Genomic DNA, 25,103 nt, shown 5'->3' with positions numbered 1-25,103 from the left:
CCTGCTTCCTTAGTATAAATCCTTTTGAGCAGGGGTACCCCCAGCCCCTGGGCAGAGGACCAGTACTGTTCAGCGGCCTGTTAGGAACCAGGCCGCACAACAGGTGAGCAGGGAGCAAGCAAGCAAAGCTTCATTTGCTGCTCCCCATCGCTTGCATGACTTCCTGAACCATCCCCGCCCCCCTCGAAAAACTCTTCTGCGAAACCAGTCCTGGTGCCAAAAAGGTTGGGGACAGCTGCTTTTGAGTAAAAAACACTATTGGATAAATTGGACTTTTCATGCTTTTGAAGTAGCTTTGCTAAACTGCTTCCCAGAAATGTTACGTTGTAGTGAGTAGAAAGATGGAAATAGAGTCAAGGGAGTTGAAAGAGCTGCAAGTCTAAAGTGGCAAAATAGGAAAGGCAGAGGTTAAATACATGGCTGAAGGCGTAGTGACTGAGGACCAGGTGAGGTAAGAGATTTTCAGGCAAGACGGTATTTTTGCACATCGGAACCTTGCTTAGGCTGATATCCCTCCCAAACCCTCTAGTGTCCTATTTTTCTCACCCAAATTACTGTTCTACATGTTGCTACAAAATACAGTAGGTATATTTGAAGACCTTGAAAGGGATGTTGTGTTGCTAAGCTTTGCGTTAGGACTTCGCAGTTGCCTACAGTGAGCGTACAATAAATTGGAAGTTGAAGCCTTTTCTGTGATCTTGCGGTGGTACTCCAGGGCACAAAAGGGAAGGAAATCAGTCCGTCCAAATGTTCACAAGCTAAAGAAGGGGCTTCTGGAATGGCAGGGTCTCTCGACCCCAACGCCGAGAAAATTGACTTAATTACCTGGCCCCGCAACACTGGAGCTTCGGCCCCAGGACTAATTTCTAGGTGGGGCCGCGTAGAGGAGTAGTGCGCACGCGCGCGCAGGGCACGGCCGCCGACGTGATGCGCGCGGAGCGCGTGCGCAGAGGACCCGCACGGTGGCGCGTCTCCTCGTGGGGCTCCAGGGGTCGTGTTCTCGGCATGGGCACCTCGCTGTCGCCGCTGCTGACTCTGCTGTCCCTCCTCTCCGGCCCGTGGCTCGAACTAGGTCAGTGTGCTGGCCTGCCCAACTGCCCCTGGCGCCTTTCGTCCGTGGAGGCAGGAGAAAAAGGGTGGGGCGCTCGGCCCCTGCGGGGAAAGAGACGATGGCCGGTCTGCCAGCGTCCTGCGCTATCTTGCAGCGGCCGGAGGTGCCTCCCAGAGGCGGCCAACTTGGCGAGGTGTATCTCACTTCTTCTATAGTTTTAACTTATTCTGGAATCTTTTGAGCATAAAAAAAGAATAAAACGATCCTCTCCCGTCCACCACGTACCCGTTGCCTAGTTTAAACGGTTGCCAATTTATGGCTTTAACCTTGCTTCTTTGGGACCCTTCCCACTTTCTCCTTCCCCTGGGAAATTCATTTTGGAGTGAATCGAGGCACGATACAATTTTATTCCTCAATATTTAACTTGAATAGCCAAAAAGACAAGAAGTCACGGGAAAAAAAAGTATCACTCACTTTCCCACCTAAAACATTAACCGTACTCCTTAACACCATTAAACATCCAGTTAGTGTTCAAGTTCACCTACTGTAAATGGTTTAAAATTATAGTTTACTAGTTGAATTAGTGTCTGAATAAAATTAATATATTGTTAGTGTGTGTGTGTGTTTTGTTTTGTTTTGGCTGTGTTGGGTCTTCATTGCTGCGCGTGGGCTTTAGTTGCCGCGAGCGTGTGTCCCGGCTTTTCATTGCGGTGGCTTCTCTTGTTGTGGAGCACGGGCTCTAGGCTCATGGCCTTCAGTAGTTGTGGCACGCAGGCTTAGTGGCTGTGGCTCAAGGACTGTAGAGCACAGGTTTAGTAGTTGTGGCGCACATGCTTAGTTGCTATGCGGCATGTGAGATCTTCCTAGATCAGGGATCGAACCTGTCGCGCTGCATTGGCAGACAGATTCTTAACCATTGCGCCACTAGGGAAGTCTCTGTGTGTTGTTTCTTAACTCCCTTTTAATCTGAGAATTTCCTGCTTTCTTTATTCCAACGCTCACCCCCCTTAAAGTGGACGAAATCATGTGTGAGTGTGTCAGAATGAGAATGAGAAAAGGGGCAAAGATGGGATACTGGGGAACATGAAAAGATGAGGACTCTGCCTTTAGAGAAATTATAGTACTTAGACACTGTTAGGTAGAAACATAACAAAATAGTATGTCAAGCCAGAGAAGTGTGACCTTTTGAAAATAGCACTGACCTGGAAGTAAGGAGACCCGGGTTTCTCCTGTAAAATAGCTCTTTAAGTCATTTCCCTTTTGGGTTTTGGTTTTCCCCTGTCATATGAGGGGGTTGAAATAAAGATCCTTTTAATTCTATGATTTTTGGAGGTATCCAAACAGGAAGTGTAAAGCAGTTCATTCAGTCATTTGATGATAATTATTGTGCACTTGTGCTAGGTGCCAGGGATACACTGGCAACAGATGTAGTTCTTTTCTTTCTGGAGCATATGATATAATGGTGCAAATCATTACGAATTGATAAGAGTTCAAACGAGTGAAAAGGAAGAGTCAGAGAAACATGCGCAGTAGTATGGGTAGAAAGTTGATAGATGTGTTTCAGAGTATAGTGTCTAGATTTATCTCGCTGGGACAAAAGGTTGTCGTGCAGAAGAATAGAGAGGTAAGGAAAGGAACTAAACATTTGTTGAAAACCTACTGGGACTTACCTGGTGGTCCAGTGGTTAAGACTCTGGGCTCCTGATGACTTCCCTGGTGGCGCAGTGGTTAAGAATCCGCCTGCCAATGCAGGAAACACAGGTTCGAGCCCTGGTCTGGGAAGATCCCACATGCCACGGAGCAACTGAGCCCGTGTGCCATAACTACTGAGCCTGCGCTCTGGAGCCTGTGAGCCACAACTACTGAGCCTGTGTGCTGCAACTACTGAAGCCCATGCACCTAGGGCCCGTGCTCTGCAACAAGAGAAGCCACCGCAATAAGAAGCCTGCGCACCACAACAAAGAGTAACCCCCGCTGACCGCAACTAGAGAAAACCCGTGCACAGCAACGAAGACCCAACGCAGCCAAAAATAATAAATAAATAAAATTTAAAAAAAAAAAAAAGACTGTGCTCCCAATTCAGGGGGCCTGGGTTTGATCCTTGGTAAGGGAACTAGATCCCACATGTATGCCACAACTAAGAGTTTGCATGCCGCAACTAAGACCCGGGGCAAACAAAATTAATTTTTTAAAAAAAGAAAGAAAACCTACCATGTGCTAAACATTTCACACATTATTTTAATACAGCCATGCATTTGAGTTAGATATTATCCCCATTTTGTAGATGAAGAAATTGAAATCCAGACTAAGTAATTTGCCCAAGGTCACCCAGCAAATTAAGTGACAGAACAAGAATTTAAAGCCAAAATTTTTTTTAAAAATAAATTTATTTATTTAATTTTGGCTGCGTTGGGTCTTCGTTGCTGCACGCGGTCTTTCTGTAGTTGCAGCAAGCGCGGGCTACTCTTCATTGTGGTGTGTGGGCTTCTCATTGCGGTGGCTTCTCTTGTTGGGGAGCACGGGCTCTAGGCGTGTGGGCTTCAGTAGTTGTGGCACAAGGGTTCAGTAGTTGTGGCTTGCGGGCTCTAGAGCGCAGGCTCAGTAGTTGTGGCACACAGGCTTAGTTGCTCTGCGGCATGTGGGATCTTCCCAGACCAGGGCTCGAACCCATGTTCCCTGCAATGGCAGGCAGATTCTTAACCACTTTGCCACCAGGGAAGTCCTAAAGCCAAATTTTTTAAGCTTCCATTGTTTTTTTCATTATAGCATTATGAGTTTTACATATGATCCAAATATTGCCACTTCTTTTATATATATTAGACTCTTTTTTTCTCTGCAGGGAATGGGCAGATGACCAACATGGTCCAGCTACCAGGTGGGAGATTCCAGATGGGAACGAATTCACCAGATGGCAGAGATGGTGAAGGACCTGTCCGGGAGGTGATGGTAAAACCCTTTGCCATCGACATATTTCCTGTCACCAACAAAGACTTCAGGTACATCCAGTGTTCTTCCAGGAGAAGTAAAGGCTATTCTAATCTTCATAATATTTAAAAGGAGATTAGCTTGTTCACTACCACATATCATCTTTGCAATGGTACAGTGAGATAAGTGTTATCTACGTTTTTAAGATGAAGAATCTGAAGTCCAGGGACTTCCCTAGTGGCACAGTGGTTAAGAATCTGCCTGCCAATGCAGGGGACACGGGTTCGATCCCTGGTCTGGGAAGATCCCACATGCCGCAGAGCAACTAAGCCCGTGCGTCACAACTTCTGAGCCTGTGCTCTAGAGCCCACGAGCCACAACTACTTAAGCCCTCACACCGAGAGCCCATGCTCCGCAACAAAGAGAAGCCACTGCAATGAGAAGCCCGTGCACCACAACGAAGAGTAGCCCCTGCTCATCGCAACTAGAGAAAGCCCGCGTGCAGCAACGAAGACCCAACGCAGCCAAAATTAAATATATATATATATATATATATATATATATATCTGAAGTCCAGATATTAGTGGCAGAGCTGGGCCTGGAACTGAGATCCTCAGACTCTTGAGCCAGTGGATTGTCCAGCGCACTGGGCATAGCACTGAGAAATATGGGCAGAAGTCAGACACTCAACAGAAACCTCTGCAACAGGGGAGAAGGAATTGGGAGAAGGGTCATAGTAGCTGAGAGTCCCTTAAATTCCCTTTACATTTACTTAGGGAAATGGCATTTTTTCCAGAATCAAACATTTTGGTTCCAGCTTAATCTAAGAAGCCATGTTGAGCTGCGTCAGTGTCCCCAAGGTGATGTTTTGGGCAGGTTAAAGTAGAAAATGATCCAGGACATACCTATAACTACCTTCAAATGGTAGAGGAGGGAGTATATAGGGAGGAGAGGGAAAGGAAGAGGAGGGGATGGGAAGACAATAAAGCAAATGTGAGAAATGACTTTAATGTTACATTTGTGGACTTAAAACTTTTCAGGATAAAAAGTTTTGGGGAAAATTTGATTCAGGAGACACAGGCTGAAATAAGCATAAGGATTGTCAGTATACTCCTCAGGCCTTTTGACTCATTGCTTCCACCTCTAGGGATTTGTCTTGAAGAATTAAAAGTTGCCCAAAAACATTTAGCTAAAAAACGTTTAGCTATTGATACAACGCTAATACATTTACAATGTCATCTTGTAAACAAATGTTAACAACTTTAGGATCACTTACTTAAACATATTGTATCAATATAACAGACTACTTAGCAGCCCTTAAAAATCCTGTTGTCAAAAAGAGATAGTTCTGAAGTGTTAAGTGAAGAAAGTAGGTTACAAAATACTAAATAGGGTATGATCCCATTTTTTAAAACTATATGTATAGAATGTATATGCATTAAGAAAGACCTGGAAGATGCAACGTGGCATTAGGTGACGGATTCTGCTCATGTTTTTGTAACTTCCAAAGGAAAATGATTACAGGAAGCACCTTCTGAAAGCTATTTAAAAATCCTTGGCTGTGGGGTGAAGGGGGAGAGAATATGGACAGGTATATCTTAGTTGGTATGATAATGGATGATTTTAGTTTTTTTCTTTTTACCTACCTCTGTTTCCTTGTTTTTCTATAATATGATGTTACATATGCTTTAAAAAAATATTTTTAAACAGGAAAGTTATTAAAATCAAAGGAGAAATCACTTCTGATGAGGCTTGCACCGCATCATGACAACCAGAAATAGCTAGCTAGGTAGATGCATTCTTTTTTTTTTAAATTTAATTTTATTTATTTATTTTTGACTGTGTTGGGTCTTCGTTGCTGCGTGTAGACTTTCTCTAGTTGTGGCCAGCGGGAGCTACCCTTCATTGCGTAGGCTTCTCATTGCGGTGGCTTTTCTTGTTGCGGAGCACAGGCTCTAGGCACGCGGGCTTCAGTAGTTGTGGCTTGCGGGCTTTAGAGCGCAGGCTCAGTAGTTGTGGCACACGGCCTTAGTTGCTCCGTGGCATGTGGGATCTTCCCGGACCAGGGCTCGAACCCGTGTTCCCTGCATTGGCAGGCGGATTCTCAACCACTGCGCCACCAGGGAAGCCCTAGATGCATTCTTTCATATTTTAAATTGACCTTTTATATTATGGAAATATAATGTCACCTCCAGGAAGCCCGTAAACTTTGCTTAGAACCCATAATCTGTCTTCGCCTCTCTGGTAAAAGAGTCTCAACCGTTCAGGTGGCAGAGGTTGGTAAATAGCTGTTGCTACCAAATCTCATCTCCTCCCCCATTCTCAATGTCCCTTTGATGGGTGAACGATGTCTTCTCATATCAGAGGCCTAGCACAGATGGAGTACACTTAGCCCAGTGAAAACAATCCATCTTACCCTGGAAATCTGCTTGCTGAAATTTGCTCAGCCATACCCAACTACATGAAAATCCATTCTAAAATCTCGGCAAGTCATTTTTGTTTGACTCAATCTCCCTCATCTGTTAGAGGGAGATAATAACCCCTGTTCTGCCTCCCTCCCGTGATTGTTGTGACATTAGGTATGTGACGAAGACCTTTCCGAAGAGAGACCCATTCCCACCCTTGAATCTTCTCAGCAGCTTTATTATCTCCAAAAACTGGAGGTAACCCAGATGACCTGCAACTGGTGAATGGATAAACAAAATATGGCCTATACATCCAATGAAATACTACTCAGCAATGAAAGGCAACAAACTGCAAAAAAAAAAAAAAAAAAAAGGAACAGGGATGAATCTTGGAAGCAGTATGCTAAGTGAAAGAAGCCAGACCGCCCCCCACTACATACTACTGTATTATTCAATTTATGTGAATGTATATTCTGGGAAAGGCCAAACTATAGAGACAAACAACAGATCCGTGGTTGCAGAGGCACAGGGGAATTTTGGGGGGTGGTTGATGGAACTGCTGCTCTGTATCTTGATTGTGATAGTGACTACGTGCTTTGTCACAACTCACAAAACTATACACCAAAAAGAGTGAATTCTCCTGTTTGTGAACTGCACACACAGCAACAGATTTTAAAAGAAAATCTGCTCAGGCTCTCAGGTGAATTCCTTGTAGTTCATGAAAATTCTGTGATGTGTGACTAATAGGATAAGGGTGTATGAGGTTTTCTGGAACAGGAGAGGGTGAGGGTGGAGCACAGAACCCTATTAACTAAACCGTATGAAACATCTCTTTTCAGGGAGTTTGTCAGGGAGAAAAAGTACCAGACAGAGGCTGAGGTGTTTGGGTGGAGCTTTGTCTTCGAGGACCTTGTCTCTGATGAGCTTAGAAACAAAGCAACCCAGAAAATGCAGGTAAGAGAACCTAGGTTTGCAGCTGAGGGGATGGGAGTGGGACCTAGACAGAGAATCCTGTGGGATCTGGGGTCCCCTGGGCCACAGTAGAGAATCAAACCTGAGAACCAGAGGCAGGGAGGAAGCAAGAGAGACCCACGCTGGAAGAGTCGGATGAACACACACTCCCAGGAAGTTCACCCTGTGCTGGTTTCTGTATAGAGAGACTCTGTAAAGATGCAGACATACACAGCGTTCAGTATACTCCCTGGACCAGCAAGAGAACCTCTTGAGAAGCCTCCCTCCAATACGGGTGGTGAGATTTTGGACACAGCCTCACTTGGACCACCTGAGTCTCAGCCTGAAGTCTCTGCTTTGCCTACTGGGTGTCAGTCAGGAAGGTGCCCTCGCTGGGTCAGAGCATCTTTTTAGTCATGTTCCTTCCTTTTTGCAGTCTCTCCTCTGGTGGCTTCCAGTGGAAAGGGCATTCTGGAGGCAGGTAAGGGTTGGTTCCTCTACTTTGTTTTCTCCCCCTGTTGACTCTTGGGAGGCCTGGCTTCCCTAGACCCTTGCCCATCTAGAAATACTGAGTTTAAAAGGATGACAGAGAAATTTTAGGGAAGCAGCCAAGCCACCCTGTTTTCTCTGCCCTAATCCTTTTACCCCTGGCCCATCCCATTTCTCCCTTTTGTCTCATGTTTAGTCCTTCTTTCTGACTCTGGACCTCTCCTCACTCACCAGGCTCTCTCTTCCCACTTCCTTGCTCCATCTGTGGTAAAAGTTGAACTCAGGCACCCTAAGCCTAGCCTTCCTCAGACTTCCACGAGCTCCCAGAAGCTTGTCTCACTTCATCCTGGCTATCAGCCTGCAGGTCCTGGCTCTGGCATCCGAGAGAAACTGGAGCTCCCAGTGGTACACGTGAGCTGGAATGATGCCCGTGCCTACTGTGCTTGGCGGGGGAAACGGCTGCCCATTGAAGAAGAGTGGGAGTTTGCTGCCCGAGGGGGCTTGAAGGGTATAGAGATGCCAAGCGATTTCCCTTTATTCTTTCTCCCCATCCTACCTTGCATGGGGGGCTTTAAAGGGTGGGATAGGTTTGTGCTCCCTAGAGCAGTGCTTCTTTTTTAAATTTTATTTTATTTATTTATTTTTGGCTGCATTGGGTCTTTGTTGCTGTGCACAGGTTTTCTCTAGTTGCAGTGAGTGGGGGCTACTCTTCGTTGCGGTGCGTGGGTTTCTCATTACGGTGGCTTCTCTTGTTGCGGAGCATGGGCTCCAGGCGCGCGGGCTTTGGTAGTTGCAGCACACGGGCTCAGTAGTTCTGGCTCACAGGCTCTAGAGTAAAGGCTCAGTCTTTGTGGCGCACGGGCTTAGTTGCTCCGTGGCATGTGGGATCTTCCCGGACCAGGGCTCGAACCCATGTCCCCTGCATTGGCAGGCGGATTCTTAACCACTGCACCACCAGGGAAGCCCCAAGCAGTGCTTCTTACACTGTGTAGTGATGGACCAGTTGTTGGTGTTATTTCTAATCCATCTCAGACCAATACTTCCATAAAATAGCGTAAAAATTAGTAACTGGAAAATGAAATGAAAAAAACAGACATATTTTTTTAATTATTGGAGAGTCTACAGACAAGTTCCATTTCAATAAGTATAATCAGAACAACATAGCATAGGGAAAAAGAAAAGGATTACCTATACTGTATACCTTTTCCATAGCTGTATAGGGATTAATATAACATTGCTATTTGTTTATAACTTTGTTAGTTTGCAATCCTAGCTAAACAGAAAGTTAGAGTGAAATAGCAATTTCCCATATTCAACACCTCTACACAGTCTTTGAATGAACACTGGCTATTCCAATAGTCAAAGTTATTAATGTGATAAATGAGGTTGCTTGTTCATTTATCCAGTCTTAGTCTAAAGAACAAGTTTCTCCATGCTTACTCTCAATTTCTGTACTTATCCCAGCATGAGCTGGTAACAAATAGTTTGCAGAATGACATTGGTCAGAACCACACCTAGAATTGTCCTGTCCTGGAGCAAATCAGAAGCCAGGGCCTCCGAGTGCAATACTGTGAGTGGAAGGGAGGGGCGTGGGAAGTAAAAGTAAGTAATCTTATTCTTCTGTTCTCATCACTTCCTTTCGGTTGCCTCGCTCTTTCTACCTTTCCCTTCTTCCCCAACTCCTCACCTCTCCCTCCTCCGCTGTCTCCTTGCCCTCCTGGCAGGTCAGGTTTACCCCTGGGGAAACGAGTTCCAGCCAAACCGCACCAACCTGTGGCAGGTAAGACACACGTTCCTCACTCCTGTCCCTTCTCAGAGTGTTGATTGAGACCTGCTGTGGGCTAGACACTGTGTTAGGCTGTGGGACTCAGAGGCCTTCGTGTTGTAATGGAACTGAAAGCTGGTAAAGGGGTAAAGCAGAAGACAACGTGGTGGGGCTATATAGTGAAGATGTGCAGCGTGTGCTGGGGGGGTGTGCTGGGAGTGTGCTCTCTTGTGCTGCAAGAGCAGGGCGTGACTTCACAGTGAACATGCCATTTGAGCTGACTGAACCGGAGTTTGCCATGAGAAAAGTGGAGGAAACAACATGCATGTCAGCAGTGGATAAGGAAAGGGTGCTGTGTGTTCAGAGACATGCCAGACTCGGAGAGGCTAGCACACAGGGAAACAGGAGGTATAGGAGATGAAGTAGGCAGTGGATTGGAGGCAGATTATGAAGGACCAGGGGTGCCAAGATGTGGTTTTAGATTTTACCCTCCAGGCAGTGGGGAGCCGACAGAGGTCTTGAAACAGGGGAGCGACAACATCATTTTGATTTGAGGGATGCTGATTGTTGAAAATTTGTGTGGGATCAAATGAAGTAGAGCTGCAGGAGGTCTCTGAATCCGAGGCTGCAGCCATGGCCCAGGGATGTGAACACTTGCATGAAGTGGAAGTGAAATCGAGAGGAAGCCAGGTGGGAGACGCCTGCCTGAGAGGAGAGACAGGGTTTGGTACTTTGCCAAACATGGAGGAGTGGAAGAGAGAAGGACTCAAGCATGAATCCAAGCTTGGGCAAGAGGGTGCTGGTGTGACCATTATCCAGAATAGATAATATGCGTGTTGGGGGTCAGAGGGATAGAACTTGGTCAGTTTAGGATCAGCCTAGCTTAAGCTGCCTTTGGGTCATGGATATGCTCAGTAAGAGGTTGAAAGTATGAGTTTGGAGCTTAGGACAGAGGTCTGGGTCAGAGCAACTGGTTTGGAGTCAACAGCGTACACTGTAGGCAGGAATGACATCCCCCAAGGGGACTCTGCAGCATGAGGGGAGCCCAGCACCAGCATTTTAGGGTGAAGCCTTGAAAAGGGCCTCAGGGGTAGACTGACCTTTTAGATGATCTTGGGATCAGAGCTTTGCAAAAAGTCTTATCTGACTTATTCACCATGGGATCTTTGTTAAATTAACTGTTTTGAGTCTCAGTTGCTAGCTTTTTTTTGGCTGCATTGGGTCATCGTTGCGGTGCGCGGGCTCCTCATTGCAGTGGCTTCTCTTGTTGTGGTGCATGGGCTCTAGGAGTGCAGGCTTCAGTAGTTGTGGCACATGGGCTCAGTAGTTGTGGCTTGTGGGCTCTAGAGTGCAGACTCAGTAGTTGTGGCACACAGGCTTAGCTGCACCGTAGCATGTGAGATCTTCCCGGATCAGGGCTCAAACCCGTGTCCCCTGCATTGGCAGGTGGATTCTTAACCACTACACCACCAGGGAAGTCCCAGTGGCTAGCTTTTTAAAGGGAGAAAATACTTGCCTCACAACCTGGTCAGGATTAAAAACATAGATGTAGCAGCCCTAGCACATAGTTGGCGATGAGTAAATTGTAGCCCCTTCATCTTCCCTTTCATAAGATCAGCCCCCATAGAGCAGGGGCAGCTGAACTCCAATTTCAATGAGAAACAGAATGAACAAGTTGAACAAAATGCGTCAGCAAATACAGGTTACTTTTCCAGAATGTTGGCGGTAAAAAGCAGGAGGTGAGGAAGGCAGGGTCAGAGCAGATGAGGGAGAGTTAAGCCTGCTGGTGATAGAAGGGAAAGTGATGGTACAGGGGAGCACAGGATGAGCGTCTCGTTCCTGAGGAGACGGGTGCCTGTCATGGAGGAGGGGAGGCAGAGCCTTTCTTCTCAAGGCACATGGGGAGGAAGTCGAGAAAGTGGGAGTGGGGCAGGCTGGTGTGGACACAGGGGAAACGACACATTTCCTAATCCAGCCAGGAGATCATAGTAGAGGACACGAGGCAGCTAGTTAGGGAGCTCAGGGTGGGAACCTAGGGTCACTGCCCGTGCCCTTCCCCTACCGCAGAGGATACCGCAAGATGGCCTTGGTTTAAGCTCCTCTGGGCAGGTGGGAGCAGCTGCCTTGGGACGGGATGGTAAATCTTTGAGCCTAAATTTCTCCCTCCCTCAGGGAAAGTTCCCCAAGGGCGACAAGGCTGAGGATGGCTTCCACGGAGTCTCCCCGGTGAACGCTTTCCCCCCACAGAACAACTACGGTAAGATTGCTCATCGGGTTGCTGTCATGTCAGCGTTCACAGCTCGGCTGGTGGGATGGTCCTGCCTGAAAAGTGAGGTGGAGAGAAGCAGCACAGGGAAGCATTAGCTCCCCAGGGCCATCGGGTGGCGCTCCCCAGCCTGGGCCAGACCCGCCGCTGTGCTTCAGGGCTCTTTGACCTCGTGGGCAACGTGTGGGAGTGGACAGCGTCACCATACCAGCCTGCCGACCAGGACATGCGTGTCCTCCGGGGGGCGTCCTGGATCGACACGGCCGATGGCTCTGCCAATCACCGGGCCCGGGTCACCACCAGGTGAGGGGCTCGGTAGCTGGGGGCTGAGGGTCTGGGTCCTGGTCTCCCAGAGCACAGGTGGCACCAGATCTGGCATGGCCGCCGCTGCCGTGCCTCCCCCTCCACTGGGGGCTGTGGGTACAGAAGAGAAAGCAAGCCACACTTGCCATAGAAAGCCAAGAGCCCGGGACTGCTGGTGCCTTTTCCTGCCAGCTGTCAGCCCCAAGGCAGACTCTGTGTCCAGCATCTTAATTATGTGGTTTCCCCTCTTGTCCTCCGAGCTAGGCTTGCAGAGAGAGGGAAGTGGAATGGCCACATCGATAGGTCATGGCCAGGGGTCATGGAAACATTGACTCTTCCAACGAGTGTGCACATGAAAAGTCATTTTCTACAACCGTTTTGTCTTACAATCAAGAAAAACTAGGCTCAGGGAGGTCCTGGAGCCTGCTCATTTCACACAGATGGCTAGTGGTGGCACCTGAATGGTGGAGTCCCCGGCTCCCGAGTCCCCTTCTAGGACCCTCCACCTTGTTCATCTGTGGATTTATTTTGGTTAATCTCCCTGCAACTCCTCCTGCTCCTGGGTTCCGGAAGGACTGTCGAGAAGCCACTGTTCCTGTGGCCTCAGGGTGTCAGGTTTGCAGGCGTTTCTTTGATACACTGAGCCCCTGGATTTTCCTCACCTTTTTCTTTAGGACAAAGTAGTGGAGAAAGTATTGGCCTGGGGACCAGGAAACTGGGTTTGCCACTGATTCTGTTGTGCCACTAAAGCAGTGGTTGGCCTTGGGCAAGACATTTAAATCTTTCTAGTGTCTGACTCTGGGTCTGTGAGATGGTGAACAAAACACACCTTCCAAAGCAGTAAGGGAAATGGCAAATGAAGGAATACGTGTGAAACTTCTCTGGAAAGTGTGAGGTACCGATTGGTGCTATGATAGTCTGTCTCACTTCTTGCCGACAGGCTTTTTTTGGCTGAGTTATTCTAAACTACTGACAGTCGAAGTTATTACTTGTGGCCTTTCCTTCCTTCCAGTTCAGTCTCTCAGGACCACCCTCACTTCCTCCACCCAAGGTCCCTTCTTACCCCCTTCCCCCAGGAATGGCACACCCTCAGGCCCTACCCTCACACACCAGACTGTGTATGCCCCCCCCACCAGTCCCCAGGCGCCCCAGACCACAGCAGGCCCTGGGAGCTGGAGCAGGAGAGTTGGGTAAGGCCCTGGGTCCCTTTCTCAACAAATGTCCATTCTCTCTCCCCTTCTCTGGTGGCAGAATGGGCAATACTCCAGATTCAGCCTCAGACAACCTAGGCTTCCGCTGTGCTTCCAGTGCAGGCCGACCACCTGGGGAGCTGTGAGCAGCCACACAGAGATGAGGAGAGTCCCCCGTGGCACCCGTGGCACTCCCTGGCCACATGCCAAACACAGCCAAACTCGGGACTGCGTCCATCCCCTCCCCCCTCCCTGTGGCAGACACCTCTCCCCCGGGCAGGAAAGGACCCTGACCTCCACGGAGGGGCACCACTGTCTCCTGGAGAAGGGGCCCAACTTACTGATTGTGTCCAGGAGCCGGACGTTTCTCTTAGAGGTCAAATACTGACCATATGGGGGCCACATACTCAAAACATTTGGGGCGCAGTGCTCTGAAAGGCGGTTTGTGAAAATATTTTAAATCTGCTCCCTCCAACTTTCTCACTGTCTGACCCGGGGACCTGACATTGTTTGCTCAAGGCAGAATTTCCCCAGGTCTCCTTGTTTTCCCAGCAAGTTGCTGTAGAAGGAAAATGATTCCTTCATTTGCCTTATTTGTGGGGTTTCATGCACCTCCGAGGGAACCTAGTTTCCACCGTATGTGAAATGCAGTTCTGTGGGCTCTTTAAAGCACACTGTCAGTCTTAAAAGGGTCTAGGAGAACGACGGATTTACCAGGCGCAACTGTGTATCACGGGAGGCACAGAGTGAATAATACTCCACAAAGACAAACAGCAGAAGCTTTCCTTTCTATTATTAATTATGTAAGGGCTGCCCTGTGCCTCTAAAAACATGGCCCCAGAGAAGAACCTGCTCCCGTGCTGTCACTGGACTTTGTGAGGTCAGTAAAATCTCCTGTGATTGCGATTCTCAGACTGTTCTCTTTCATCCTCACCCTGGGACCCTAAAGGCGGTGCACCGAGGGTCAGTAACTGTGGGCCTCCCGTGAGGACAAGCGGACATGGTGGTATAGCTGGGCTGTGGAGAGGCAGGGTGCTTCTGGTTCTGGACCACAGTGGGTTCTGGACCACCCACTCTGTGGGCCTGGCTCCAACTGCACTGACCACCGCGTGACGCCTCCAAGAGGGGAGAGTGGCTGGGGCCAAGTGCCCCCTCTGGACAGAGGCCTGCACCCGCTCTCACTCCTGTGCCCTCCATATCGGTGGCTTCTCCTCCCGGCCTGACCCCCGTCCCACCTGGCCTGCCGGCCTGCCCGTCAGTAGACCTCCTCAGCCAGGGAGAGGAGCACAGCCTTGGGTGTGTTCTCGAAGAGCGCTGCCCGGTTCTGCTGCTGCCCCTTCTTTACCCAGTGGCCATAGAGCCGGAAAGCGTAGGCGTCGATGAGTCGCCGCAGGGGCCGGAGGGCATAGGGGTCTCGGATCACGATCTCCCGGGTCACGGGCTTCACCCGGCGGTACTGGTAGTAGATCCGCACGGAAGCCAGCACCGTCAGGGCGATCACCTGCGGAGGGCCTGGCCTGAGAGCTGGACCCGCCCCGCGGCCTGTTTCCTTGCCGGTCCGGTCCGTGACGGCAGGCCCTGAGCTTGTTTGCCACGAAGGCTTGTGTGGTTTCCGCTGGGCCTGTCCTAGCGTTCCCGCCTGCCCTCCCCCCGCCCCCGTTACCCCCATTCCCACCCGAACAGCAGGCGCAGGGCTTAAGGCTGTCGGAGCCAGAAGCCAGAAGTTGAGCTGCAACCATCACAGGGCTGGGCGGGAGGAGAAGGGCGGGTGCTCTGGAAACCCCGTGGGCGTAAGGAGTCCCCAAGAAGGGCACCTGGAGCTTCGACTTCAGGGGCCTGTGGCACCTACCCCAGGGCCCTGAGTGGCAGGCGAGCTTAAGTACCTTGAACTTCCCCCGGGGGCTGAAGTGACGCACTTCCTCCACCTTGTACTGCTGGAAGAAGGGATGCGCTAAGGCCTCTTCTGCCGAACAGCGGCCTTTGGGACTCACCACCAAGAAGCGGGAGACCTGAGAGAACGAGACAGAACGGAAGACGTCTATGGGGGGGGTCCCTCCTGGCAGGGCCTCCAACCCGTGGCATGCACGGTACACTCCCCTCTCCCCACTGTACGTGCCCCTCGCCTGAACCCCGAGCCAGGAGGCCTTTCCTCTCACCAAGTCCTTCACAGTGTCCGAGTAATCATCCCATTCTGGTGAGCCAAACTGGTAGCTGCCACTCATGATCATCCTCAACATCAGCATCTGCTTGCGGTGCCAGAAGGGTGGGGAGCCGGCCAGCAGCGTGTACATGATGACCCCCGTGCTCCACCTGGCAGCAGGCAGCGGGGAGGAAGGCAGGCGGGCCAGCTGTAGCTCCCACCGTGCCCTCCTCCCCAGCCAGGGGCTCCCAGCCATGGGGGCATCCCTGTCCCTACAGGTCACCTCCCTCCCCCCAACACACTCACATGTCCACCTCCTTCCCATAGCCAGGGTGGGCATCATCCATGGAGCACTCGATGATCTCAGGGGCCAGGTAACTGGGGGTCCCGCAGACCTCTGCAGGGACAGTTTCCATCGGAAGAGGTCAGCAGAGGCACTTGGAAGAGGAAAGCCCAAAGAGACAATGGAGAAGGAACTGAAGTGGTGGCTGGGCTGGGACTCTGAACACGGGCCTGGCCCAGGGCCAAGGGCAGGGCCAGGGTGCTGGGTCCTGTGGCCACCCGATGGGGCACCGTCAGTGGCCTGGTCACTTCTAGCTATCCTGGCCTGGAATGCAGGCAGTGGGAACCTGGCTCAGCCCAGTCCGGGGAAGAAACACCCAGCCCTGAAATGGTAGGATTTTTACTTTGTGGGGGAAACCCAGGCAACCTCTGTTCCTAGGAGAGCTGAGGAGAGAGCCTGAGCCCCTGACATGGGCCAAGGCCATGTTACCGGACCTCGCAGCTTCTCTCCTGGCTTCAGCTGGCAGGAAAAGCCAAAGTCTGTGAGCTTGATATTCATGTCATCATCCAGGAGGATGTTCTCAGGTTTCAGATCCCGATGCACGATGTTGAGTTTGTGCAAGGTGAAGATCACCTCCAGCAGGGTTCTCATGATCTTTCTGGGGTGGGACAGGAACAGGTTACTTTCATCTGCTACTCTGCAGGGTCAGGTAACAGGCAGGGACACCAAAGCCCGTAAGCCAGCTGGACTGCGAGTGAGGGAGGACTCAAGACAGGCCAGGCCTACCCTGGCTGAGTCAAGGAGGAAAGGAGGCCACCAAAGCCAGCGGAGCACACTGCCGACCCAGACGGGTGCATGCCACGCCTCCTCCAAGACCTCAGTGCCTAAGCCAGGGACTCAGGCCAGAAGTAGGGAGAGGGGCAAGTGGACCCTCACCTGGTTTCCTTCTCACTCAGGGTGACCTTCTCAGTGAGGTAATCAAAGAGCTCCCCTCTCTTCATCCTGTGGGGACAGAGGGTTTGTAGCTGGATGTGCCCCAAGGCTACCCCCTCCTTACCCTGCTCCCAGAAAACTGTTACCCACCCTAACACCTCCAGGGGCAAAGTGGGCTGCTCCCCACAAAGGACCAAGGTCTGTGGGGAGGAGCTAGGGAAGTGAGTGGAGAGGCTGTCTCGGAAGGTTGAAAGAAGAACAAGGGAGACTGGGGGCTGGGGGATGGCACCCGTGCGAAGGTCCCCCCATGTGTGGGAGTGACAGCATGGACTGGGATCCAACAGGGTCAAAATCAGGGTTGGGAGGGGGGAGGGAACTTGAGCCACTGGCACAAGGCCCCAGACCCAGATCAGAAGGACAGGAGTATCCTGATTTTTCCCAGGAACAAAGAGAAGCAACAGTAGTGATGGAAGAGCAGTTTTACCTATTTTAGGATTTCTCAGGATTAAGAATTGCGGTTCCATTTTCTCACTTGGGATGATCTAGAAAGAGGTTTCTGCTAGAATCATCTAGTTATACCCTGAAGGGCAATTTGGGGCAGCATTAAAAATAGCTTCCCCAAGCAACTTCTTCAAAGGTTAGAGACATTTGAGCTGCCCCCCAAGGGCTCTACGGGACAGTGCCACCGAACCGAGTTGAGACAGCTAGAGCTGGGCGAGTCTGGAGGGGTCCTAGGAAAGTCTCCTTTGGTTAAATAGGAAAGGTGCATCCTGCCTGCCCCTCCAGGAAAAGCAGGGCCCAAGGGAAGAATTCTGGCCAGTATCTGAGGGAGGCAAGAAAATCCTTGAACTTAACTGGTGGGGCGGGGAGTTGAGTTCTGTTTGAGGAGCAACCCAGAAATTACAGAAGTGAGCCTTGTTTCATACACGATTGGTACTGTGTCCCCAAAAGGCAGTGTGTGCCTCCAGTTTTGATCACTTTAATTCCATTTTAAACACGCTAGGAGAACTAACTAATAGCAGCAGCAGCAAAAAGATTTACCAGTCAACACTGGGACCCCGGCAAGGTCCATCAGCAGGCTCCTGCCTTCCTGGAGCTGGTGGTTGAACTGTACACACAGGCCAAGTTAAATTGTGTCTCCAAGAAAAACTTAACACTGCACGTGTTCGGTATGGCTACAAAATGAAGTGTTCCAGCAACACAAAATCTCCTTGAATAATTTTCTCAAAGCTAGTCCCTAAATTAGCAGTTATGTATGGAGAAGTCAAGACAGCTCTCCAACAATGATTCGTGCAACAGAGGTGTGTGTTCTTTAGTGAGGACTCCGATGGAGCGGGGGCATGGGAGCTGGAGAGTTCCCTTCCTTGGGAACCTTTTCCAGTAACAATGGTAAGAAGTCTGAGTGCACGGTTCACAGAGCACTTTGTGTTGTTCGAATTTGATGCTTGGAGCCTGGTGAGATGGACAGTATCGTTTTTCCCTTCCTGGGAAAACAGAAGCTCTCCCAGCTAAAAGGCCCACTGGTCCCTGGGGGCAGAGGGCCCTGTGACAAGGAGCTCATCTCAATAGCCCTGTTGGTGCACAAGCAGGGGAATAGTGACACGTTGCCGCTGATGCTCCTGCTGATGACAACGACGATGATGTCAATCTTTGAACCACATCCCAAATACAATCTCTACCACCTGTCTCCCTGGTGGGCCTCTTGCCTCCATATCGCTGGCTTCCTCCTTTCCACCCTTGCCCCTTACAGTCAGTGGGATCCTTTATAAAAGTCAGTCAGATCACATCACCCTCCTGCTCTCAGCCCTCCAAAATTCTTACCTCCCAAATGCCTGCATAATCTGCTTTTTGGTACTGACCGACCTTGCATCCTGCCATCGCCACAGGCTTGCTCCCCCCGATCCTGACTTGCTTGCCAAGCCTCAAACATGCCAAGCCCACCCAGCAGGGCCCCTGCTCTGGCTGTTCCCTCTGCTAGAGGTCTCCTTCATCCAGGTCTCTGCTCAGGTCACCTCCTGGAGAGCATTCCCTGCCCACTCCCTCTGACCCCCGCTCAGCTTTACATATATGTGTATATGTATAACTCTGTGTGTGTTTTATGACTTGATTGCTTTCTGTTCACGCCCTGTGAAAATTAGTGCATGAAGTAGGATTGCGTATCCTCAAGGTCTAGAATAAGTATTGGATGACCACCATGGTCATCATCATGGTAGTTCATATTTATTAACATTTACATTGTGCCAGTCACTGTGCCATTATTACTCCTGCAATACCGATGGGAAAGCTGATACTGACAGAAATCATCCAGCCCATAAGTGACGGACCCAGGATTTAAAACCTGGCAGCCTGACTCCAGGGGCTGGTCTGCCTAAAGCGTCTGTGACCTTATTTGGCATCCACAGTGTAAGGGGCTGGCTGCTCGTCTCCAGGAAGCCCTGGGTGGGGGACTACAATAGAAGCCTCTCCAATAGGCCCCAGGCCTGGGTACTTACAGATCAAACACCAAGAAGAAGAAAGTGTTGGTCTCATAAGTGTCCTTCAGCTGTACTGAAATGGAAATGGCTCACTCGTCTCAGGCAACAGAGGAACCCAGGCGGGGGCAGTGGAGGGCGGGGGCAAGGGAACTAAGGCCGCTGTGGCCGGACTCAGAAGCTGGAAGGGGTATCGCGATGGTGTTCAAAGGAGGCGCACCAGGGGAGGGGGCACCCAGGGACTTCACACTCCCATTCCCGCACCTGCACCCGGCCCTGCCTGTCACCCCTTCTGTGGGGCTGGAAGAGGGGGCTTAGAGCTGACTCCCGAGAGCAGTGAGGGTGGAGCCGGGAGCCTCAAGCCTCTGGACACTAGGCTTTCAGGGCCTCGGGGTGCAGGAGACACTCTGGTGCTTCTGGCTCCCTGCACTGGGGCCACACTCCCCGGCTTGGGTTATCAGAGCACACCCATGGCAGGGCATCGCGCCGCGGCTCGGGGCCATCACTCACTGATGTTGGGGTGTCCTGAGACCTTGCGCAGGATGTCCACCTCCTTCTGCGTGGCCTCTCGCAGCTCCTGCACCTCCTCGGGGCTAAAGCTACCCCCACCCGTGACGTCGATGATCTTCACAGCGTACTCCTGGCATGTGGGCTTGTGGATGCAGCGCCTGACAACGCTGCTCACTCCCCTGGGGGTGCAGAGGACAGATCATCCCCGGGGCCCCTCACCCCAGGGGGAGGCCCAGATCCAGGCTGCAGCAGATATGTCCTGCCTTGTCCCCCAACTCCCTGTGAGCTTTGGGGGATGGTAAGATGAAGAAGGCACAGAGAGGGCGATTTGCCTGGAGCCCAAGAGGAAGAAGCCTGCTCTGGGGCCTCCTAGCTCCTAGTTCAGTGCTCTTTCTCGGCACGGAGGAAGAAGCTGTACCCTCTCAGGGCCATACGCTTCTCTCTGACACCTGATTCCTGACCCTGGCCCCAAGCTGGGGGAGCTCTTGGCTGGGAGAGGTCTCTAATCTGGGTGCTCTTATACCCGCTTCCTCCATCCTGCTGCAGGAGGGCAGGACCCCGAACTGAGAGTTTCTCCAAGTGGACAGTGCTTTCAGGATGGAAATGGGGTCAGTGCTCAGGGTCAAGCAGAGATTGATCCCGCCCGCAGTGCCGGCCGGAGCCCAGGACAGAACTTCATGGGGAAGGTCTGGGCTTTACCTGCCCAGGATCTCCTTGGTCTCGTAGTTCTCATAGAAGCTCTGTGCGGAACAGGAGTCTGGCAGTGTCTTGTACTGGGTCATGTTCAGCTCCTTAAAGAGGGGAACAGAAAGAAGCAGTCAGCCTTCCTGACCTGGGGGGTGTGCTCTTTGAGGGCTGAAACCATTTCTCCCTTTTTTTTTTTTTTGGCTGCACTGCACAGCATGTGGGATCTTAGTTCCTTCCTCTGGTAACCAGGCACCCAGCAGAACCAGGGATCGAACCCGTGCCCCCTGCACTGGAAGTGCGGAGTCTTAACCGCTGGACTGCCAGGGAAGTCCCTCTCCCTCGTCTGTGTATTTCCTGGCATTGGTCTGGCCTCTTGTGAATATTCAAAATAAATATTTATGAATTTTTAAAAAAGCTTTGCAAAGAGCCCAACTTGCTTCTCCCCACTGGCTGTAAGCTCCCGTGACCCCAGGTGACCATGTGGCTCCCCGCATGTTCTCGTTGTTAGTTGTTGCTCCCCGGTAGGAGCAACAGATGGGCAGCCAGGCCCAAGCCCAGGCTCGAGGCAGGAATCGGGCCACCAGGCTGCAAGGTTAGTTCTGACAGGGCCAGCACACGCTTGAGTTTAGAAAGCACCACCGAGAAACTCTGCAAAGGACAAATTAAAGTGCTCTTTCCTTTCCTCTTTGAGGCGACGTGGCTGGTCCTGCTTTTCCTCGGCCTGCTCTCTGCACTTCTGGAAAAGGTGAGAAGCTTCATGGTTTCATTTTCAAATATGCGGCTCCCATAACCTCTCCTTATCTCTCCCACTTGTAACTGTCCTACCCAGAAAACACCCCTCCTTCTACGACAGCCTTGCTGTGCTTCCCATTGCTGCTTCTTCACCCATTCTGCCCTTAGTTTTTGTGATCACTGTCCCTCCTTCACCCTTCCTTCCTTCCGTCCTCCCTCCCTCCCTCCCTCCTTCCTTCCTCCTTCCTTTCTTCCTTTCATACTCTGAGAAGTACTGTGCCAGGTGCTCTGAGGGAGGCAGAGTTTGATGAGTGAGTCCTGGTCCCAGCCTCTGGTATCACTTGTTCTCTCATCTCTTTCCCACCGTGATCATCTCTAGATCATCCCAACCATCCCTCCCCACTGTGCCCAGTGCAGGTGTGTCACAGGTGCTGCTCCGTAGATATAAGTCAATGGCTGGAGGTGTCCCTTTGGTCCAGGTTCCTGCCAGCAGGATGGCCATGTCCTCAGAATGCCCTGTGTCCTACCTAACGATGGCCAATGAGCCCTGGGTGGTCCTGCTGCAGTGTGGGGCAGAACGGAGCCAGGACACTCAGGCCTAGACCCAGAGGAGCTGGCCGGCTTTACTTCAGGAACACAGAGGCCACTGGGTACGAACTCCTACCTCACACGGAGGATTTGAGGAATGGAGAAAATGCTGTACCAACAGGAAGAGGGACAGATAGAAAATGGGCACGAGCTGCCTCTCAGCAGGGCCAAAGATGCCTCTGGTCCCACTTCCACCGCCCTTTCTGGGTCCAAGAAGGTCTGGCCTGTCAAAGAGGCCCATTTGCTGACCAGCCAAGCAGCAGCCCTGGCTGCCTCAGGACAGGCTGGCTGTTCCAGGAAGGCTGGTGTCCCCACTGCTGGGTGCCTGGTTACCAGAAGAAGGATTAGAATAACAAGTCTCCTCTGCCAGCAGCAGGCTCTGGAGCTGTCTCTGCTCCACCCCCATCAGCAACCCCAGCTGAGCACTGGAGTGTCTGTTCCCCATAAAAACGAGCCCAATTCCTGGTAAGCTGCTTAAAGTTCCCACGAGGGGCATCTGTTCTCCCTCCTCCCCCCACCTCCCAAAGCTGGGTAAGGAAAGGTCCCTCCCTTCCTGCAGCCCTCCCCGCGCAGATGGTGTATGTGGACCCAGCCCGGGATGCCGTCCCGTCGGGGCCCGTTCCCTGGCACAACCGGCCCCACTGAGCCCCAGCAACACTCCCTCTCCTGGGGTGGGTGGCGGAGGTCTATCTTGCCTCATCCCCTTACTCTAGGCCTAACCTGGGGCCAACTTCACGCCTCTGTCCACTGCCCCTGCCTGCATTCCCCATGCCTTACCAAGATGCCTTTGGAAAGGGTCCCCAAACAGCAGTAGGTAGCCTGGTCCTTTTTGGAACATGACATCCCTCCCTGAAACTTAGAGAATCAGTGCTGCCATGCTTCTGGGCCCCCGTACCTTCAGAAGCAGGGAGAGGTGGGTCTAAGGGATGTGGGGGGTTCTGTCTTCCCTATGCCACAGCCTCTCCCGCTCCCCACACAGCTACTCACCTCTATGTCCTCGCAGGCCCTGGAATAAACGTGACAGGAATCCCAAAGGTCCAGGAGCCCCCTGGGGACAGGGGACAACAGAGGGCTGAAGCGTGTCCCTAGCCGACGCTTGTGGCCAGAACAGGATATCTTGCTGCTCTTCCTTCAGGCTTTGCTACTTGAGGACGGAAAGCTGATGTGCCAAAAATAAACCCCAGCTGCAAAGCTTGGGTGCAGGCCAAGGCCCAGCGTGACAGTGCACGCATCGGGGCCGAGGCTCCGCAGGGGTGACCTCTGGTGGAGGGTGAGGGAAGCTCCGGTGGCCTGGGAGCGGGCAGGACAGCACAAGGTGACCCATCTTCCCTGTGGAGCTCACTCAGCCTCCAGGCTTAGAGGAGATAAAGCCAGCTTGCTGGGAACACGCTGGCTTCTCTGGGAGCCATTCCTGTGTGTGCTGAGAGCAGAGCCCTGGAGACACCCCAGCACACTGGTGTGCCCACCCTGCAGCCCTGGCTGCTACAGGGACCCGCTCAGCTACAGTTTGCGTGGCTGCCTGACCCAATGCAGACCTCAAAGGCTAGGGAGACTCCATCTCTGATCTGCCTCCATTTCATCCTTAACTTCAGCCTGCAGTCTCTAATGAATGAGAGGAGTTCCATGTGCCCGGAAAAGCACATGGGCTCTAACCGTGTGTGGCTTTAGGCTGTTTGGGTGAGGGTCCTCATCAGTGTGAGTCTAGCTTAAGAGGCTGACAGAGCTGGAAATAATGTATGCAACATGCTGGCACACAAGCAGACACTTTAAATGCTCACCCTCATTCTAAAGCTACCTGTTCTTCAAACCCCTGGTTCTTCTAATATACCAAACGAAGAAAGGGGTAATACACTGCTTCATACAGGTGCTGAGCCCACAAAAACCCATTTAACGAGCATTTTACAATGCACTTCATATGCACTTTCCTTGGGCCCCCAAAACTCTGGTATTAAGCCAACTTTAGAGAGAATGTGACTTGCTCGATGAGGTGAGTAGGAGGGCCTAGGTGAACCTCAGATGTAGGCTCACGTGCTCTTTCCATTGTATCACACTCGCCATCTCTTCCGCTCTGGGGAAATACTTTGCTGAACTGTTATATAGGAGTTGGTAAATGACTTTGTCCCTATCCTTACAGGCCTCCAGCTTATCGAGATGCAACATCTGGTTCCAAAGATGAAAACACTGAATTCTCCTTTTACTTACTGTCAATAAGCCTTTTTCCCCGATTCTAAGCTGCAGACGCCTGCTGGCTTACACTTTCAATACATGACAAAAATCCCTTCTGACTTTAGGGCAAAAGGCCAATACACCTGGTGGATTATTCCCTGTGACCTTCTCTGTGTAGCCATGGCTCCCATCAGAGGCAGGCCAGGTCAGCCAGACTCTTGCATTTTATTGTCAGTGGTTCATTTTCCTTTGATTCAGTGATTCAACCGTATTTCGGTACCCACCATAGAGCATCACGCCTTGGACATAAGGGGCGTTAACACTATGAACTCAGCCTTTAGGAAAATGGGCAAGAGCCCAATGATGAACCCAGGAGGGAATATGCTGGGGGACTGGCCAGTAGTGAATTGTCTGTAGTCATTTAGGTCCTTGAGCAAGGTAGTCTTGGCCTCTTTCAGGAAGTGAATGATTAGGTACAGAATGGAGCACTCTAAGAACACCGCTGAGGACGAGGTAACAACTGAATAATTCACTTACTCAACAGCACTTCACTTACCTTGCAGTAACAGAGAGGAAAAAAAAAATCAGATAATGGAAACTCTGAAAGGTATATTTGAAAGTAGGAAAACTGCAGAGCATAATGGAGACTGGAGGTCAACTCCCAGAAGTAAATGAAATTTTGAGCTCTTTGTGAGGGATGGAGCTGGGTTCATTTAAAAAAAAAAAATGATGCCCCCCAAATTGAGTCCAACATGGACTTAAGACAGCTTGGAGAGGGCAACTTGAGTCTTTCAGGAAGAGAAAGCTACAATGCCTTAAGTAGAATAAAAACATCTGCAGGGAAACTGCCTATATTAAGAGAATGAATTTTCATCTCCAACCAATAAATTGGATAATCTAGGTTAACAATGACGTGTAGTGCTGACCTGGCCACAGGGAGCCCACACATGTAATGGGTCTGCTCCCACATTTCCTGTATCATTCACCTGATTACAACAGTTAGTATTTTAGTTTCATTACTGCTCAGTTTACTGCACATTGGCTCCAAAGGCCTGTAGCACCTGCAATCTTTTTAATGAGCAGCACGCTTGCTAGGGAGCTACTCCTTACATAACTATTTCTCTACCAAAGCTCCTCAGGAAGCTCTGCCAGATCCTCCAGGCGGCCATTACTTTAATATCCAGAGACTACAGACTAGATACACATAAAGACATGTAGAGACAACTGTGTTCTTCTGCAAAATGCATT

At 50.9% G+C, this 25,103-nt stretch overlaps 2 protein-coding genes across 9 annotated transcripts; one reads left to right on the top strand and one right to left on the bottom strand.

The window, feature by feature from the left end:
• The first annotated feature begins 18 nt into the window (after window positions 1-18).
• On the top strand, window positions 19-14,251 carry SUMF2 (sulfatase modifying factor 2). Of its 6 annotated transcripts, none has more exons than XM_067706017.1 (9): window positions 19-1,072; window positions 3,891-4,047; window positions 7,221-7,335; window positions 7,769-7,813; window positions 8,056-8,088; window positions 8,179-8,329; window positions 9,546-9,601; window positions 11,759-11,843; window positions 13,464-14,251. In XM_067706017.1, exons 1-9 carry the CDS (start codon window positions 928-930, stop codon window positions 13,778-13,780), a joined length of 1,104 nt encoding a protein of 367 aa, XP_067562118.1. In that variant the 5' UTR covers window positions 19-927; the 3' UTR covers window positions 13,781-14,251. The 6 variants fall into 6 exon arrangements, with proteins under 6 accessions (XP_067562118.1, XP_067562120.1, XP_067562119.1 ...); XM_067706019.1 differs by lacking the exon at window positions 8,056-8,088 and adding an exon at window positions 12,011-12,155 and having other exon boundaries at window positions 13,407-13,627; XM_067706018.1 differs by adding an exon at window positions 12,011-12,155 and having other exon boundaries at window positions 8,056-8,329; window positions 13,464-13,627.
• Window positions 14,115-25,012, bottom strand: PHKG1 (phosphorylase kinase catalytic subunit gamma 1). 3 transcript variants are annotated; one of them, XM_067706014.1, is made up of 10 exons: window positions 22,677-25,012; window positions 20,382-20,473; window positions 19,683-19,861; window positions 19,194-19,248; window positions 16,705-16,770; window positions 16,263-16,426; window positions 15,792-15,882; window positions 15,502-15,655; window positions 15,229-15,354; window positions 14,115-14,846 (listed from the first exon to the last, which is right to left on the bottom strand). In XM_067706014.1, exons 2-10 carry the CDS (start codon window positions 20,462-20,464, stop codon window positions 14,601-14,603), a joined length of 1,164 nt encoding a protein of 387 aa, XP_067562115.1. In that variant the 5' UTR covers window positions 20,465-20,473; window positions 22,677-25,012; the 3' UTR covers window positions 14,115-14,600. The 3 variants fall into 3 exon arrangements, with proteins under 3 accessions (XP_067562115.1, XP_067562114.1, XP_067562113.1); XM_067706013.1 differs by lacking the exon at window positions 22,677-25,012 and adding an exon at window positions 22,467-22,664; XM_067706012.1 differs by lacking the exons at window positions 19,194-19,248; window positions 19,683-19,861; window positions 20,382-20,473; window positions 22,677-25,012 and having other exon boundaries at window positions 16,705-19,141.
• Between the last annotated feature and the right edge of the window lie 91 nt (window positions 25,013-25,103).

This window comes from Pseudorca crassidens, chromosome 15 (genome assembly GCF_039906515.1).
Source record: "Pseudorca crassidens isolate mPseCra1 chromosome 15, mPseCra1.hap1, whole genome shotgun sequence".
Classification (NCBI taxonomy): domain Eukaryota; kingdom Metazoa; phylum Chordata; class Mammalia; order Artiodactyla; family Delphinidae; genus Pseudorca; species Pseudorca crassidens.
Note: the sequence above shows the minus strand (reverse complement) of the source record. Positions and strands in the feature narration are given on the sequence as shown.